We start from the raw sequence: 12881 nt of genomic DNA on the forward strand, positions 1-12881 counted from the left end.
ATATGTGGCTTGTCTTTTCATCCCCTTAACAGTGCCTTTCCCAGAGCAAAAGTTTTTCATTTTGATGAGGTCCAATTTACCAGTTTTTAAATGGATCATGCTTTTGGTGTCATATTTAAGAAATCTTTGCTTAACCCCCAGTTACAAAGATTTTGTCCATGTTTTCTTCCAGAAGTTTTGTAGTTTCACATTTTACATTTAGAGCTGTGATTCATATTGAGCGGAGAGAAGATACTTACCACATGTACAACTGATAAAGGGCTCACATCTAGAATATCTAAACATCTCCTACAATCTGCTAAATACATAATGAATATACAGAAATCAACTGTATTTCTATAGACTATAAAAAGAGGAAATGGATTTTTAAAAGAATACTATGTATTTTTAAAAGAATATAATATACATAACTATATATATTTTAATAATATTTGTTAATTTTAAAACATCAAGTACCTAGGAATAAATCTAACAAAAGTTGTGTAAGACCTCTACAAAGTATAAAACTTTAAGAGGAATTAAAGAAGGCTCACCAAAATGGAAACATACCAAGTCCGTGAATTTTAAAAACTGATATTCTAAATATATGAAAATTTCCTAAATTGATCTGTAAATTCATTGCAATCACAACCAAAATCCCAAAAGTTTTTTTGGGGGTGATCTTGACAAATGAATTCTAAACTGTATAGGATATGTTAAAGCTATAGAAATGGAGGCTGTGGTATTGGCATAAGGTCAGACAGATAGACTAATGGAATAAGAGAACTCATAAGCATGTCCACCCACGTATGGACATGTGATTTACAACGAAGGTGGCACTGCAGAGAAGTGGGAAAATTGGTACTGGGACAATTATATATCCATATGGGATATTTGTGTCCTCTGGGTAGAGAATGGTTTCCTCAAGTATCACGAGCAGTAACTAAAAATGAAAAGACAAATCAGACTAACTAAAATTAAAATATATCATTATGAGTGAAAGGGCAAGCCACAGAGTGGAAGAAGATATTTACCACATTTGAAACTGGTAAAGGACTCATATCCAGTATATATTAAGAATTCCAACAAGTCAAAAAGAGAAAATAGTCAACCAAATAGAAAAAAGCAAAGATTTCACAAAAGAGGAAATCCAAATGTCCAATAAACATTAAAAGGTGCTTGACCTATAATTATCAATCAAGAGAATGCAAATTAAAACTGCATGGAGATAATACTTCATAATCTGATCGGCGATAATAAAAGTCGGACAATACCAAGTACTGGCAAGCATGTAGAAACAACAGGACTTCTCATGTACTGCTGATGGCAATGTAAATTGGCACAATCACTTTGCAAAATAGTTTGGCATTATCTAGAAATGAAGACAGCAATTCCACTGCTAGGTATATGTCCCAGATAAACTTGAGTACACGTGCACCAAGATACATTTACAAGAATAGCATTGCCTGTAATTGTCCAAACTGGAAACAACCCAGATGTCCATCAACAGGAGACTGGATAAATGAAAGGATATGTTCATATGACAGAAAACTATACAGAAGAAGGATGGGAAGAACTACACCTACATAACAACATGGATCAACTGTGAAAACAATTTGACTGAAAGAAGCCAGACACAAAATAATTCACACTGTACAATTCTCTTATGTAAAGTTCAAGGACAGGCTAAACTAATCTGTGTATTAGAAAGGCTTACTTAGATGGTAAACTATATAGAAAAGCAAGGAAGGCATTATCATAAAGGTCAGAGGGGAGAGAAGGGATATAATCAGGAAGGGGGCCACATAGGAGACTTTTGAGGTATTGGCAATATTCTATTTCTTGAACTCAATAGTGGTTACATGGATATTTACAATAATTCGTTAAGCTATACAATTATGTATTTTCACTTTTCTATGTGTGTTATATCCCTAATAAAAAAGGTTTTAAATGTTTCTTACAAGTCTGAATAAAGCATTCTAATAATAAAATTTTTTAAATTTATTTTTGGCCACACTGCACGGCATGTGGGATCTTAGTTTCCCGACCAGGGATCAGACCCATGCCCCCAGCAGTGGAAGCACAGAGTCTTAACCACTGGACCACTAGGGAAGTCCCAAATATTGTTTTGATTTTTTAAATTTTAATTGTAATTTTTTTGGCCATGCTGCACGCTTGAGGGATCTCAGTTCACCGACGAGGGATTGAACCCGGGCCCTCAGCAGTGAAAGGGCGGAGTCCTAACCACTGGAGTGCCAAGGAATTCCCAATAAGCGTTCTAACTTACAGTTGATATATTTACTTTTGCTCAAAGATATAACACTGTTCTTTTGAAAGTAAACGTGGGGGACTTCCCTGGTGGTGCAGTGGTTAAGAATTCACCTGCCAATGCAGGGGACATGGGTTCGAGCCCTGGTCCGGAAAGATCCCACATGCCACGGAGCAACTAAGCCCGTGTGCCACAACTACAGAGCTTGCACTGGAGAGCCCGCGAGCCACAACTATTGAGCCCATGAGCCGCAACTACTGAAGCCCGCGTGCCTGGAGCCCGCCCCGCAACAAGAGAAGCCACCGCAATGAGAAGCCCGCGCACAGTGACGAAAACCCAATGCAGCCAAAAATAAATAAATTAAATAATAAATTTTTTAAAAAATTTTTTTAAAAAGTAAGTAAATGTGGAACTTTTTATGTCATCCTTTAAATGCTACCAAATATGCAAATAGACCCAGGAGAATGGGAGTGCTTTCTTAATACTGAGAATGGTGAAAATGCAGAGAGGACATGCTTGGTAGTGGATATTTTCTAACATACTTTTTAAAATCTTAAATATTCTAAGATAGATGGCTAGGTAGGAAGGCATAGAGACTTGTCATGATTCTGTGGCCTGAATGAAAGAATACATAGAGACTTGTCATGATTCTGTGGACTGAATGAAATAATGCACTACAACTGTCATGTTTCTGAGCCATGCTATCTTTGTTTTGACTTCACAGAACTCTTCCTCAAGAGTAATACTTTCTCTCCTAACAGTTGAGCACAGAAGAGGCAAGGTTATTAAACAACTGTAATAAAAAATAAGCCCCTGAAAAGATACCCAGCATCATTAGACATCAGGGCAATACAAATCAAAACCACAATGAGATGTTACTTTCTCCCACTAGGATGACTATATTTGGGAAGACAGATAATAAAAAGTGCTGGTGAGGGCTTCCCTGGTGGCGCAGTGGTTGAGAGTCCGCCTGCCGATGCAGGGGACACGGGTTCGTGCCCCGGTCCGGGAAGATCCCACATGCCGCAGAACGGCTGGGCCCGTGAGCCATGGCCGCTGAGCCTGTGCGTCCGGAGCCTGTGCTCCACAACGGGAGAGGCCACAACAGTGAGAGGCCCACGTACCGCAAAAAAAAAAAAAAAAAATCACTAAAAAATTAGAACCCTAATACATTGTAGGTGGGCATGTAAAATGATGCAGCTCCTCTGGGAAACAGTCTGGCAGTTCCTCAAATGGTTAAACATAGAGTTAAAATTTGATCTAAAAATTCTATTCCCATGTATATACCCAAGAGAAATGAAAACATATGTGAACACAAAACCTTGTACACAAATGTTCATAGAGCACTATTCTTATAGCCAAGAAGTGGAAACAACCCAAACGTCCATCAACTAACTGATAAACGGATACATAAAATGTGGTATAACCTCACAATGGAATAGTATTCAGCTGTAAGAAGGAATGAAGTACTGGCACATGCCACAACATGGATGAACCTTGAAAACCTTATGCTAAGTGAGAGCTAGAAAAAAGGTCGTATTTTATATGAAATGTCTAGAATAGGCTAATCCATAGAGACAGAAAGTAGCTTAGTGGTTGCCTAGGGCTGGGAAAATGAGGGGGTTGGAGCGTTACAGGTAAGGGGTACAAGGTTTCTTTTTGGAGCAATGAAAATGTTCTAAAATTGATTGTGGCAATGATTGTACAACTCTGTGAATATATAAAAGCCATTGAATTCTACACTTTAAATGGGTGAATTGTAGTATGTGAATTACACCTCAATAAAGCTTTTAAAAATATGTCATCGTACCATTGTGCTATTTAACATTTCTGAAAAACCCAACTTGGACCAAAATACCCCAGTTTCTAACACCAGATTTCACACCTTAGCAGAAACACTGTCTAGAAAAGCCAGAAAAATACAATAAACCCTTCTTTGGATATTGGTGTCTTGATGAAAGGAGTCTTTGCCGACACTTCACTGACACCAGTTTATACCCTTATGTGGCATCCGGGGAAGTGCATCCTGGGAAGATTTGGGATGGTTAAAGTTTGCTCTGTGTGTGTGTATGTAAAATGTTTGACAGATAATTTTGAAAGGGAAGATGGGAAAAGGGAGCTAGAATGAAATCTCCAGCACAGGTGTATTCTCAGGTCAATTTTAGGAAAAAGTTGAGGATCTGGAAACTGATTCCCTTAAAACTATGAATGTCTGAATTTCCCTTGGAAAGACTTCATGTACCCCAGTTTGAAGACCTGGATTGCAGTACAAAAGTCATGTCTTTCAAGACCATAATCTCTGCTATGAATTGCTAAAGCTCCCCTAGCAACAAAAGAATTGGACTCTGATTCCTACATTCAGCTGTGTCAGCCTCCTCAAGGTGATAAACCCGGATGCTTCAGCCTCATGGTCTAATTTTAATGTGGGAAGGAGGAAGGAAAGGCCACATTGGTTAATATATCAAATTATAATCCCACTATGCTAAACATCTCCCATTTTAGCAAGCACTCTAGTGATTCTGCTGCAGATGGGAGTGCCCAATACTGTCCAGTACTGCAAGGAAAAGAAAGAATGCTGAGAAAAAGACAGAGGACAGTGTCATCAGGAGACAGTTTGGTGGCATGGTGGGAACAGAAGCCAGACTGAGTGGGTTAGAGATTGGTCTGGAGCCAGAGAGCAGAAGCAACATTTAGGAAGCTCAGCTGAGGAGAGATATGCACAGATAGCAAGAGGCGGACCTCAGAACTGAGGAGGGTTTGTTTTCAGAGAAGGAGAACCTTGATAGGAGAACCTTTACGGGATGAAGAGAAGACATCAGGAAGGGGATGTGGAGAGAGATGGGCACTGGGGAGCCTGAAAAGTTGTGAGGTCACAGAATGGAGAGACAGGGAGGGGGGCTTCCCTGGTGGCGTAGTGGTATAAGAATCCGCCTGTCAATGCAGGGGACATGGGTTCGAGCCCTGGTCCGGGAAGATCCCACATGCCACGGAGCAACTAAGCCTGTGCGCCACAACTACTGAGCCCGTGCACAACTACTGAGCCCATGAGCCACAACTACTGAAGCCCACGTGCCTAGAGCCCGTGCTCCGCAACAAGAGAAGCCACCGCAATGAGAAGCCCGCGCACCACAACAAGAGTAGTCCCTGCTCGCCGCAACTAGAGAAAGCCTGCGCGCAGCAACGAAGACCCAACGCAGCCAAAAATAAATAAATAAAAATTAAAATAAATAAATTTATTTTAAAAAAAAAGAGAGACAGGGAGGGGTCAGCTTTGAATCATGGAAGGACACCTCTTCCTCTGAGGTGCAGAAAAGAAGCAGAAGCTCTGGGGGATAACGGGTTGTTTATGGTGCTAGGTAACTTGACCTCTATTTCTTTGGAGTTCTGGTGGCAGAATGAGAGGTAAGTGGCTGAGAAGAAAGAGAAAGGAAGGGCCGGGCCCCAGGACACCAGAGAAGGTTGGAGAATCAGCACTAGGGAATGGCATCTGGTGTCATAAGAGGTGACTCTGGGGTCAGCCAAGCCTGCTGGGGTGCTGACGGGGCAGCTGGGCTTAGCTGCGTGGGTCTCTAAGACCTTGTTCTTCCAGCTGGGGGACGCAATGAAGTGAGCAGAGGCGGGGGCTGCCCAGGATTGGAGAAGTGAGAAACGTGGGAGAAGTTCCAGGGGAGAGCGTGTCAGCTGTGACGTCCAAGGTCCTGGCCTGCAAGGAGGAAAGTAAGACTTGGGCAGAGGGGTAGGCTTTGAAGAGGGAGGCCACCTGTCAGTGAAGTCAGGAAGATGCTTCGAGGCAGGTGGAGTAGGACTGAGTGGGAAAAGGCAGGGGATGGAGCAAATTTGAACCATGAGGATATGTAAAGTATCCTGCACTGTATAATACAGTCGCCACTAGCTTTGTGGGGCTTTATGTATGTAGTGAGTCCAAAATGAGCCATGCTGTAAGTGTAATACACACTGGCACAGGGACCTGCACAGAGAGGCCTCAGTGACTGGTGTGTGTGTGTGTGTTTGTGTGTGTGTGTGAACTGATGAGTGGACAAGTAAATTCATGAATGAACGAGTGAATGGGTGAATGAGGATTATATATAGTGTTCGAGGACGTCCATCGTTGAGTCAGTTTCTTCTAAATTGTTGAGGATTATACGCAAGTACACGAATGAAAGGTAAGAGGGAGTTAGAATTGAGGAGAGCTCACTAAAACTTTGAGGTAGGGAGTCTCAAAGAACATTTTATGGAACCTAACTTAATATAAAGACCCAAGAACCTAGACCCTTGCCTCACTCCTCTTTTTTTTTCTTTTTAAAAAGTACTCCCACAGCACTTTAATATATGCCAGGGACTGTCCTAGGCATTTTGCACATCACATCACCCTGTTAGGTAGGCGCTCTTATTGTCCCCCCTTTTACAGATAAGGGAACTAAGGCACAGAGATGTCAATAGCTTTCCCAGGATTACCCAGTAAGTGATGGAACTGGTATTTGAACCAGGCCATCTGTCCCCAGTGTCCAGACCCCTAACTGCTACACCATCCTGTCTCTCATCCCGTCACCTTATTGCCAATCTTCTCTCCAACAGAGATGCAGTTTCCTTTTTCTCTCGCATTACTCACCTCTCTTCCACCCCCAGCTCCTCAGAACCTGTATTTCTGGAGAAAGTTCCCAATGAACCTTGTTTACTGGAAACAATTGTAAGTAAACCCCCAACTTTCCCACAAATGAGACACAAACACACCATAGCTGCGTGGCCAAACACAACAGCCAAGTAACCCTGCCTCCCCTCCCATCCCAACCCCACTCCCTTTGCCCGCATCCCTGAGCCTGGCTCACACTGCCTTCCCTCTCCCCAGTCCGGGAGGCTCCTCTCCCAGACCTGAGATTGGCCCTCCCCTGCCTTCCTAGGCAGACTCAAGGGAAATGAGTGTTGGAGGAGTCTGAGGCTTCACAACTCTAAGTAAATGCTTTAACTGTCAGTCTAGCAGATGCCCGCAAGGTGGCTACAGGGGTATAGAATAGGGGGCCTTCCAGACATCACCTTGGCCAGTGCCTGGGAGATGCCTCAATCTCACCCACCAGGGATTCCCTTCCAGTCTCTGCTTGGATCTCTCCAGTGACGGAGTAGCCCTGAATTTCCACCTACTGGGAGCCACTACCCAGGAGATGCCTTGATCCCACACATCAGGGACTCTTCCAGCCTCAGCTTGGATCCCTCCAGTGACAGAGTGGCCGTGAATTTCCCCCCACTGGGGGTAGCTGTAGCCCAGCATCTCCACCTTTAGGGCCAAACAAAGACTAAGAAGGAACCAACAGGCCATCTTCTTCTCTTTCTCGCTCTCATTAAATTGTGAATAATAATGCATTTACTTATTCTCCCACTTAAAAAGCCATTTAAATCCTTTGAAGAATCTTGCAAGGTAGCTTGGCTAGACAGCAGGCAGGACAGTCCAGGGCCTCTGGTGGGGGGGCCAGGGTCTTCCACTCACCTGCGTTTTGGTCCAGCATGTAGGCGTTTGGACTGATGGTGTAGTCCTTTGTCTGGACATCACTGGCTGTGGTGACACCTCCACATACAAACACCTTGTTGTCTCCAATGGAGCATATAGCATGGGACACATCCAAGGGGCAGTTGTTGGGCAAGAGAGGCACTAAGGTAGTTGTCTTGTTGGCCTTTATCTTCTGCAGGTTGATTTCCACACTCTGCCGGTGGCTGTACACGCAGAGGATGTTGTCCTGATGAAAAGAGAGCAGGGGCCGGTGGTTGAACTCAATGGGGAAGGTGATACACTGGACCACGTCCCCAGAGTTGGTGTCAAAGCAGTCCACCACCCCGACCCGGGAGATGTAGCCCTTAACCAAGCACCGCCCAGTGACAATGTACAGGTTCCGGTCACCCTTGGTGATCACGGCTGTGCCGTCCATAGGGATGCTCATCTTCCCTGCCAGGTACCAGGCCTCCTTGCGCTCATCATAGCGATAGATGTTAGAGACATACCTCCTTGGGGCAATGCTCCCACCCACTGAGTACACTGTCCCCCCGCAGGTCACCATGGTGTGGAAGACAAGCCCAATTGGCAGGTCGGGCAACTTGGTCCAGGAGTTGTCATCCATGTCATACCGCCAAGCCGTCTTCAGCCCTGAAATCTGCTCAGTGGTACCACCAGAGATGTAGATGTAGCGACCAGCAGAGGTGGCACTAAGTGCTGCTGCCCGATAGGGCATTTCTGAGAGCTTCAACCACAGGTTCTCCTGAATGATATAAGCAAACACTCCATCGTTGAACTTGCCGTGGGCCTTTTGGCCACCTAGGATGACCACCGAATCAAGCAGGGCCCCTTTCCGCTGGTAGCTCAGCAGGCTGGTTGGCCTCTCCTGCCTGCGGTCCAGAAGGACACTCTCAATCAGGGTTGCGTGGGCTGAGCTGTCCTCCATGCCTGTCAGCTTGTTGCTGGCAGACATCAGCGTCTTGTTGGAGACAGCATTAAGATTGATGTAATTGAAGAACTTCTTGAAATACTTCTCCCGCTCGTCCTTCCGGAAGTATACCCAATTGATGAGTGCATTGAGAGCCTGGTCCTCATTGAGCACATGCAAGTTTTCATCTCGGAGCAGGCGGCTGAAGATGACAGGTGGACAGCGCATGAACTGCATGGAGGCCTCAGGACTGGCCCAGTAGTGGAAGTTGTCGCGAATGCCCGAGTAGGCCAAGTCTGATATCTCTTTGAGCTCAAAAAACTCAGCCAAGAAGAGGTAGCGCAAGCAGTTGGCACGGCGGATGGACTTAATCAGGAAGTCACTGCAGTGAATTCGAAGGCGTGGTGTGTTGAAATACTGGGCCCCACGAAGCAGCTCCTCCACATTCTTCTCTGAGATTACCACCCTTCCGCTGTAGAAGTAGTCCAGGAGCTGGTCCACCGTGGTCGGACTCAGGTAGTTGGGGTCAATGGTGATAAAGAGCTCATCAGTGGTCTTCATGTCATGGTTGGAGATGAGACTCTTCACCAGTGGAGAGACCGCGGCCAGCACATTGCGATGTGCAAAGAAGACATGGTGGTCCACAGTCAGGGCCATGTCCCAGTACTCTTTGCGCTTTCTCTGTTTGTTCAGGTTCTGAAGCACGAAGCTGTTGTAGTTTTTCTCGGTGAACTCCAATTTCATGGCGCCTCTTGCTGGCTGAGGCAGAAGATCTGCAGCAGGTACTGGAGAACAGACTTTCTCAGGCCTTTGGGATTCAGACTGATGGTTGTTTGCAGAGCAGTTGATCAGGGAGGAGTGGGGGTGGGAGAGAGGATGATGTCACAGAGTGGATGAGGTCATCACAGTGCAGGGCCCCCAGAGGCCTTTCTCAGAGGCACAGGGCTTTTCTCCCCTCTGATGGCCCTGAGCTGCCAAGGCCAGATGCCCTGTGAGGGCCTAGTGTCAGGGCCGAGAACTCAGGAGGAAACTCAGAGATGGGTCACAACTCCCACCTGGGACCTTCAAACTCAGTTCAGGGCTGCTTCCGGAATGTCAGAGCCAGTTTGGGCAGGGATGGTGTGGAGAGGGTTAGGAAGGCTGAGGGTGGGGGGAAGGAAAGGGATTATTAGATCATCTAGAAGAATGTACATTGTACAGGAGGGAAACTGAGGCCCAGAGAAGAGAAGGGACTTGCCCAAGATCACATGGCCAGTTGGAAGCAGAGCAGGGCCTGGAACCCAGGCCTTCTGTAATGTAGGATTTTTCCCACCCTTCCAGGATGCTCAGCTTTCCTCTGTCTCTGATTCTCAAGCCCCAAAGCACATTCCTCTGCCAAGGCTCCTGGATATCAGAGAAGAAAAGCTCTGTCCTTTGGCTTCTGACCTTTGTGGTTACAGATACCATTCTTTATAAAATAGAGGGAGAGGCAGAGGCCACTCTCAGGAGCAGGGACACAGGAGTAAGCTGCATACTGGGGGGGGGCCTTCAAAGCCCTGATTATTTCAGTTCCACCGAAAACTGAGACATTCTCTCCACATTTCCAAGTCTCTAGCTTGTAAAATATTGGGGGTTGTGATGGGTCTGCTCTCTCCATCAAGTGTGGACTTCTCTCTAAACCTCAGTTTCCTCCTCTGTGAGATGGGAATAATAATAGTACCCGCTTCAAAGACTAATAAGAGGGCTTCCCTGGTGGCGCAGTGGTTGAGGGTCCGTCTGCCAGTGCAGGGGACACGGGTTCGAGCCCTGGTCCGGGAGGATTCCACATGCCGCGGAGCAACGAAGCCCGTGCGCCACAACTATTGAGCCTGAGCACCCTAGATCCCGTGCTGCGCAACAAGAGAAGCCACCGCGATAAGAAGCCCGCGCACCGCAACAAAAAGTAGCCCCCCGCCCCCCGCCGCTCACCACAACTAGAGAAAGCCCGCGCACAGCAACGAAAACCCAACGCAGCCAAAAATAAATAAGTTAATTAATTAAAAAAAAGATTAATACGAGTTTACAAGAGAAAAGGACTAGAAGTGTTAAGCACAGTGTTTGCCTCGTAACAAACCTTCAATAGTTGCTAGCCGCCATTACTTTAATATTACACCAGTTCGCCAAACTCCGGCGTCCCTGGCTGGCTGCTCCCTTCGAAAACCCTTGTGGTGGTTCCCAGTTTGCAGTGGTTGGGAAGTCTGCAATCCCCATCCCCTCCGGCCGGGCTCCATGCGCTCCCTCAGCCACGCGGTGCCGCTAGAGGGTCATCTCCCGCCTGGGAGCGGCGCACCGCCCCCCACCCCCTCCTCCCTGTAGCCGGGCCTCCTACAATCAACACAAAACACAACTGTGCCCATTTTCCAGAAGGGGGCATTGAGCCCCAGACCGCGGGCGCAGGGCCGGGCGGCCAGAGAGGAGCCATCCAGACCGGGCGTCCCCCTCGGCGCCCCGCGGGGTGGGGTGCTCGCGGGCTCGGCCAGCTCTCACGTCCACTGCACTCCCCGCCTCCGAGCGGGCGTGGGTCCCTCGGGGTTCCCGAGGCGCGGCTCTACCCAGGAGGGGATAAGGACCAGTCGGAGCCTCCCACGAAGGAGGGGCGGCTCCTGCGGGCCCCACCCGGACCACCCCTTTGGGGGCCCCCAGGAAGGGGCTCAACACGCAGACCCTGGCGGCCTTGGCGTGGTCGTGCAGAGAGGACCTGGCCTCGGGCCGCGTCCTTGATCTCCTCCAACCTGGGCCCTGAGCCCCAGTCCTGGCCCTCAGGCCGTCCTTAGCGTCCCTGCTAGGAAAACTGCCATTGCAGCCTGGGGAATGTGAGCCTGCCAGGTCTTTCCCTCCCTCGTGTAGTCAAGTTCTCATTATCATTCACTGTCTCCCCCTCATCCTTTCATTCCAGACCTGGCTTTTTCTTAATTCGAAAATTATTTTAAAGTACCTACCTTTTAATGCTGAATTTGTTCACCTTGATGTCTTCAGGGTTAGAGGCACTCAGTCTCTGGAGATATGTGTCTGCACAGGACTAAGACTTTCTGTTTTCCCCAAAGGAACAAAGCGTGGCTTTCAGCCCCTCCACAGACTAGCTGTGTGGCTGAGGTGAGTTCCACCTGGTCCGTTCTCTCCCTGTGAGGATAATTGAGCTCTAATTGCTTCTCCAGCTCTGATCTCTGGAGAGGAGCGGCGAGAGGCAGCGGTGACTCAGGCGGAGGAGGATGAGGTCTCTTGGTGCTGCTGTCAGACACTTGTCACTCCCATTGGCTTCCAGGCCTGCCCACCCAGGGTCAGGCCCTGGTGCTTCACCACTCCTTTGCCCGCACACCCACTTTGGTGGAGGAGGTGGCCATGCCCCTCTGTTTTTGTTTCAGGTCCCAGAACACCATGGAGGGAAGGTCTTTCATCAGATGCTTCTTTCCAGTTAAGAAAGTTGGGCTTATGGGCTGTCATGGAGACCTGAGAGCATCCAGTAGACTTAACTCCATGTGCCAGACCTTGTACAGATGGACAAACTGGGGACCAGAGGGGGGAAGGGGCTCGTCCAACTCAGTTCGCAGAGCTAGGGCTGGGAGCCAGGGTTCCCAGCTCCTTCCTCTGCCCTCTGGCTGCAAAGGAGAGCCGGCAATCTGGCTTGTCTTCTCCTCCTGTTGAACTTGTGGGAGTTGCCATCTTTAAGAAATCCATGAAAGAAGTTAGATTTGTGCCCACCCGCTCAGCCAGCTTTGTTGTCTGGCTTGTCTTCAGCCTGGAAATCTCCCCTGGTCAGCTTGTTCCTTACTCCAGCCAACTGAGGAAACAGACTCCAGCCTAAAGAGGCTGGCAGCCTGCCAGTGTCCACCACCTCGTTATGTATGTGTGTATTGGGTAGAGTGTGTCCCTAGGAGCCCCAGGAAATTCAATGACTGGTCATTGAGTTTGTGTTGTTCGTGGTAGCTGCCCAGGTGTGGCCAGAATAAGACCTCACCTCAAGGCCCTCAGCTGGGTCTCTTTACTCCATCCATCCTCAGCTTCCTGCCCAGCTCAGCATTATCTGTTCACGGAAACTCCCTAAGGGAGGGGACTCTAATATTCTAATCTTCTGGGGACCATCAGCTGATATATCCACTTGTTGGGAAGCCCTGAAGAAAATGAAGGGTATGTTTTAAAGATACAGATTTGGCCTGGAACTAGAAAGGTCAAGAAGAGTCTTTCCGTATTTCCACCTGTTTTATACCTCT

The 12881-nt window shown here is 47.4% G+C and overlaps 1 protein-coding gene across 1 annotated transcript; it reads right to left on the reverse strand.

The window, feature by feature from the left end:
- Positions 1 to 7632: 7632 nt before the first annotated feature.
- Positions 7633 to 9399, reverse strand: CCIN (calicin; the record flags this gene model as incomplete). Its single annotated transcript, XM_082842242.1, has 1 exon — positions 7633 to 9399. One exon carries the CDS (start codon positions 9397 to 9399, stop codon positions 7633 to 7635), a length of 1767 nt encoding a protein of 588 aa, XP_082698368.1.
- Between the last annotated feature and the right edge of the window lie 3482 nt (positions 9400 to 12881).

This window comes from Leucopleurus acutus (assembly GCF_964270905.1).
Source record: "Leucopleurus acutus genome assembly, chromosome: 7".
NCBI classification, from domain to species: Eukaryota; Metazoa; Chordata; class Mammalia; order Artiodactyla; family Delphinidae; genus Leucopleurus; species Leucopleurus acutus.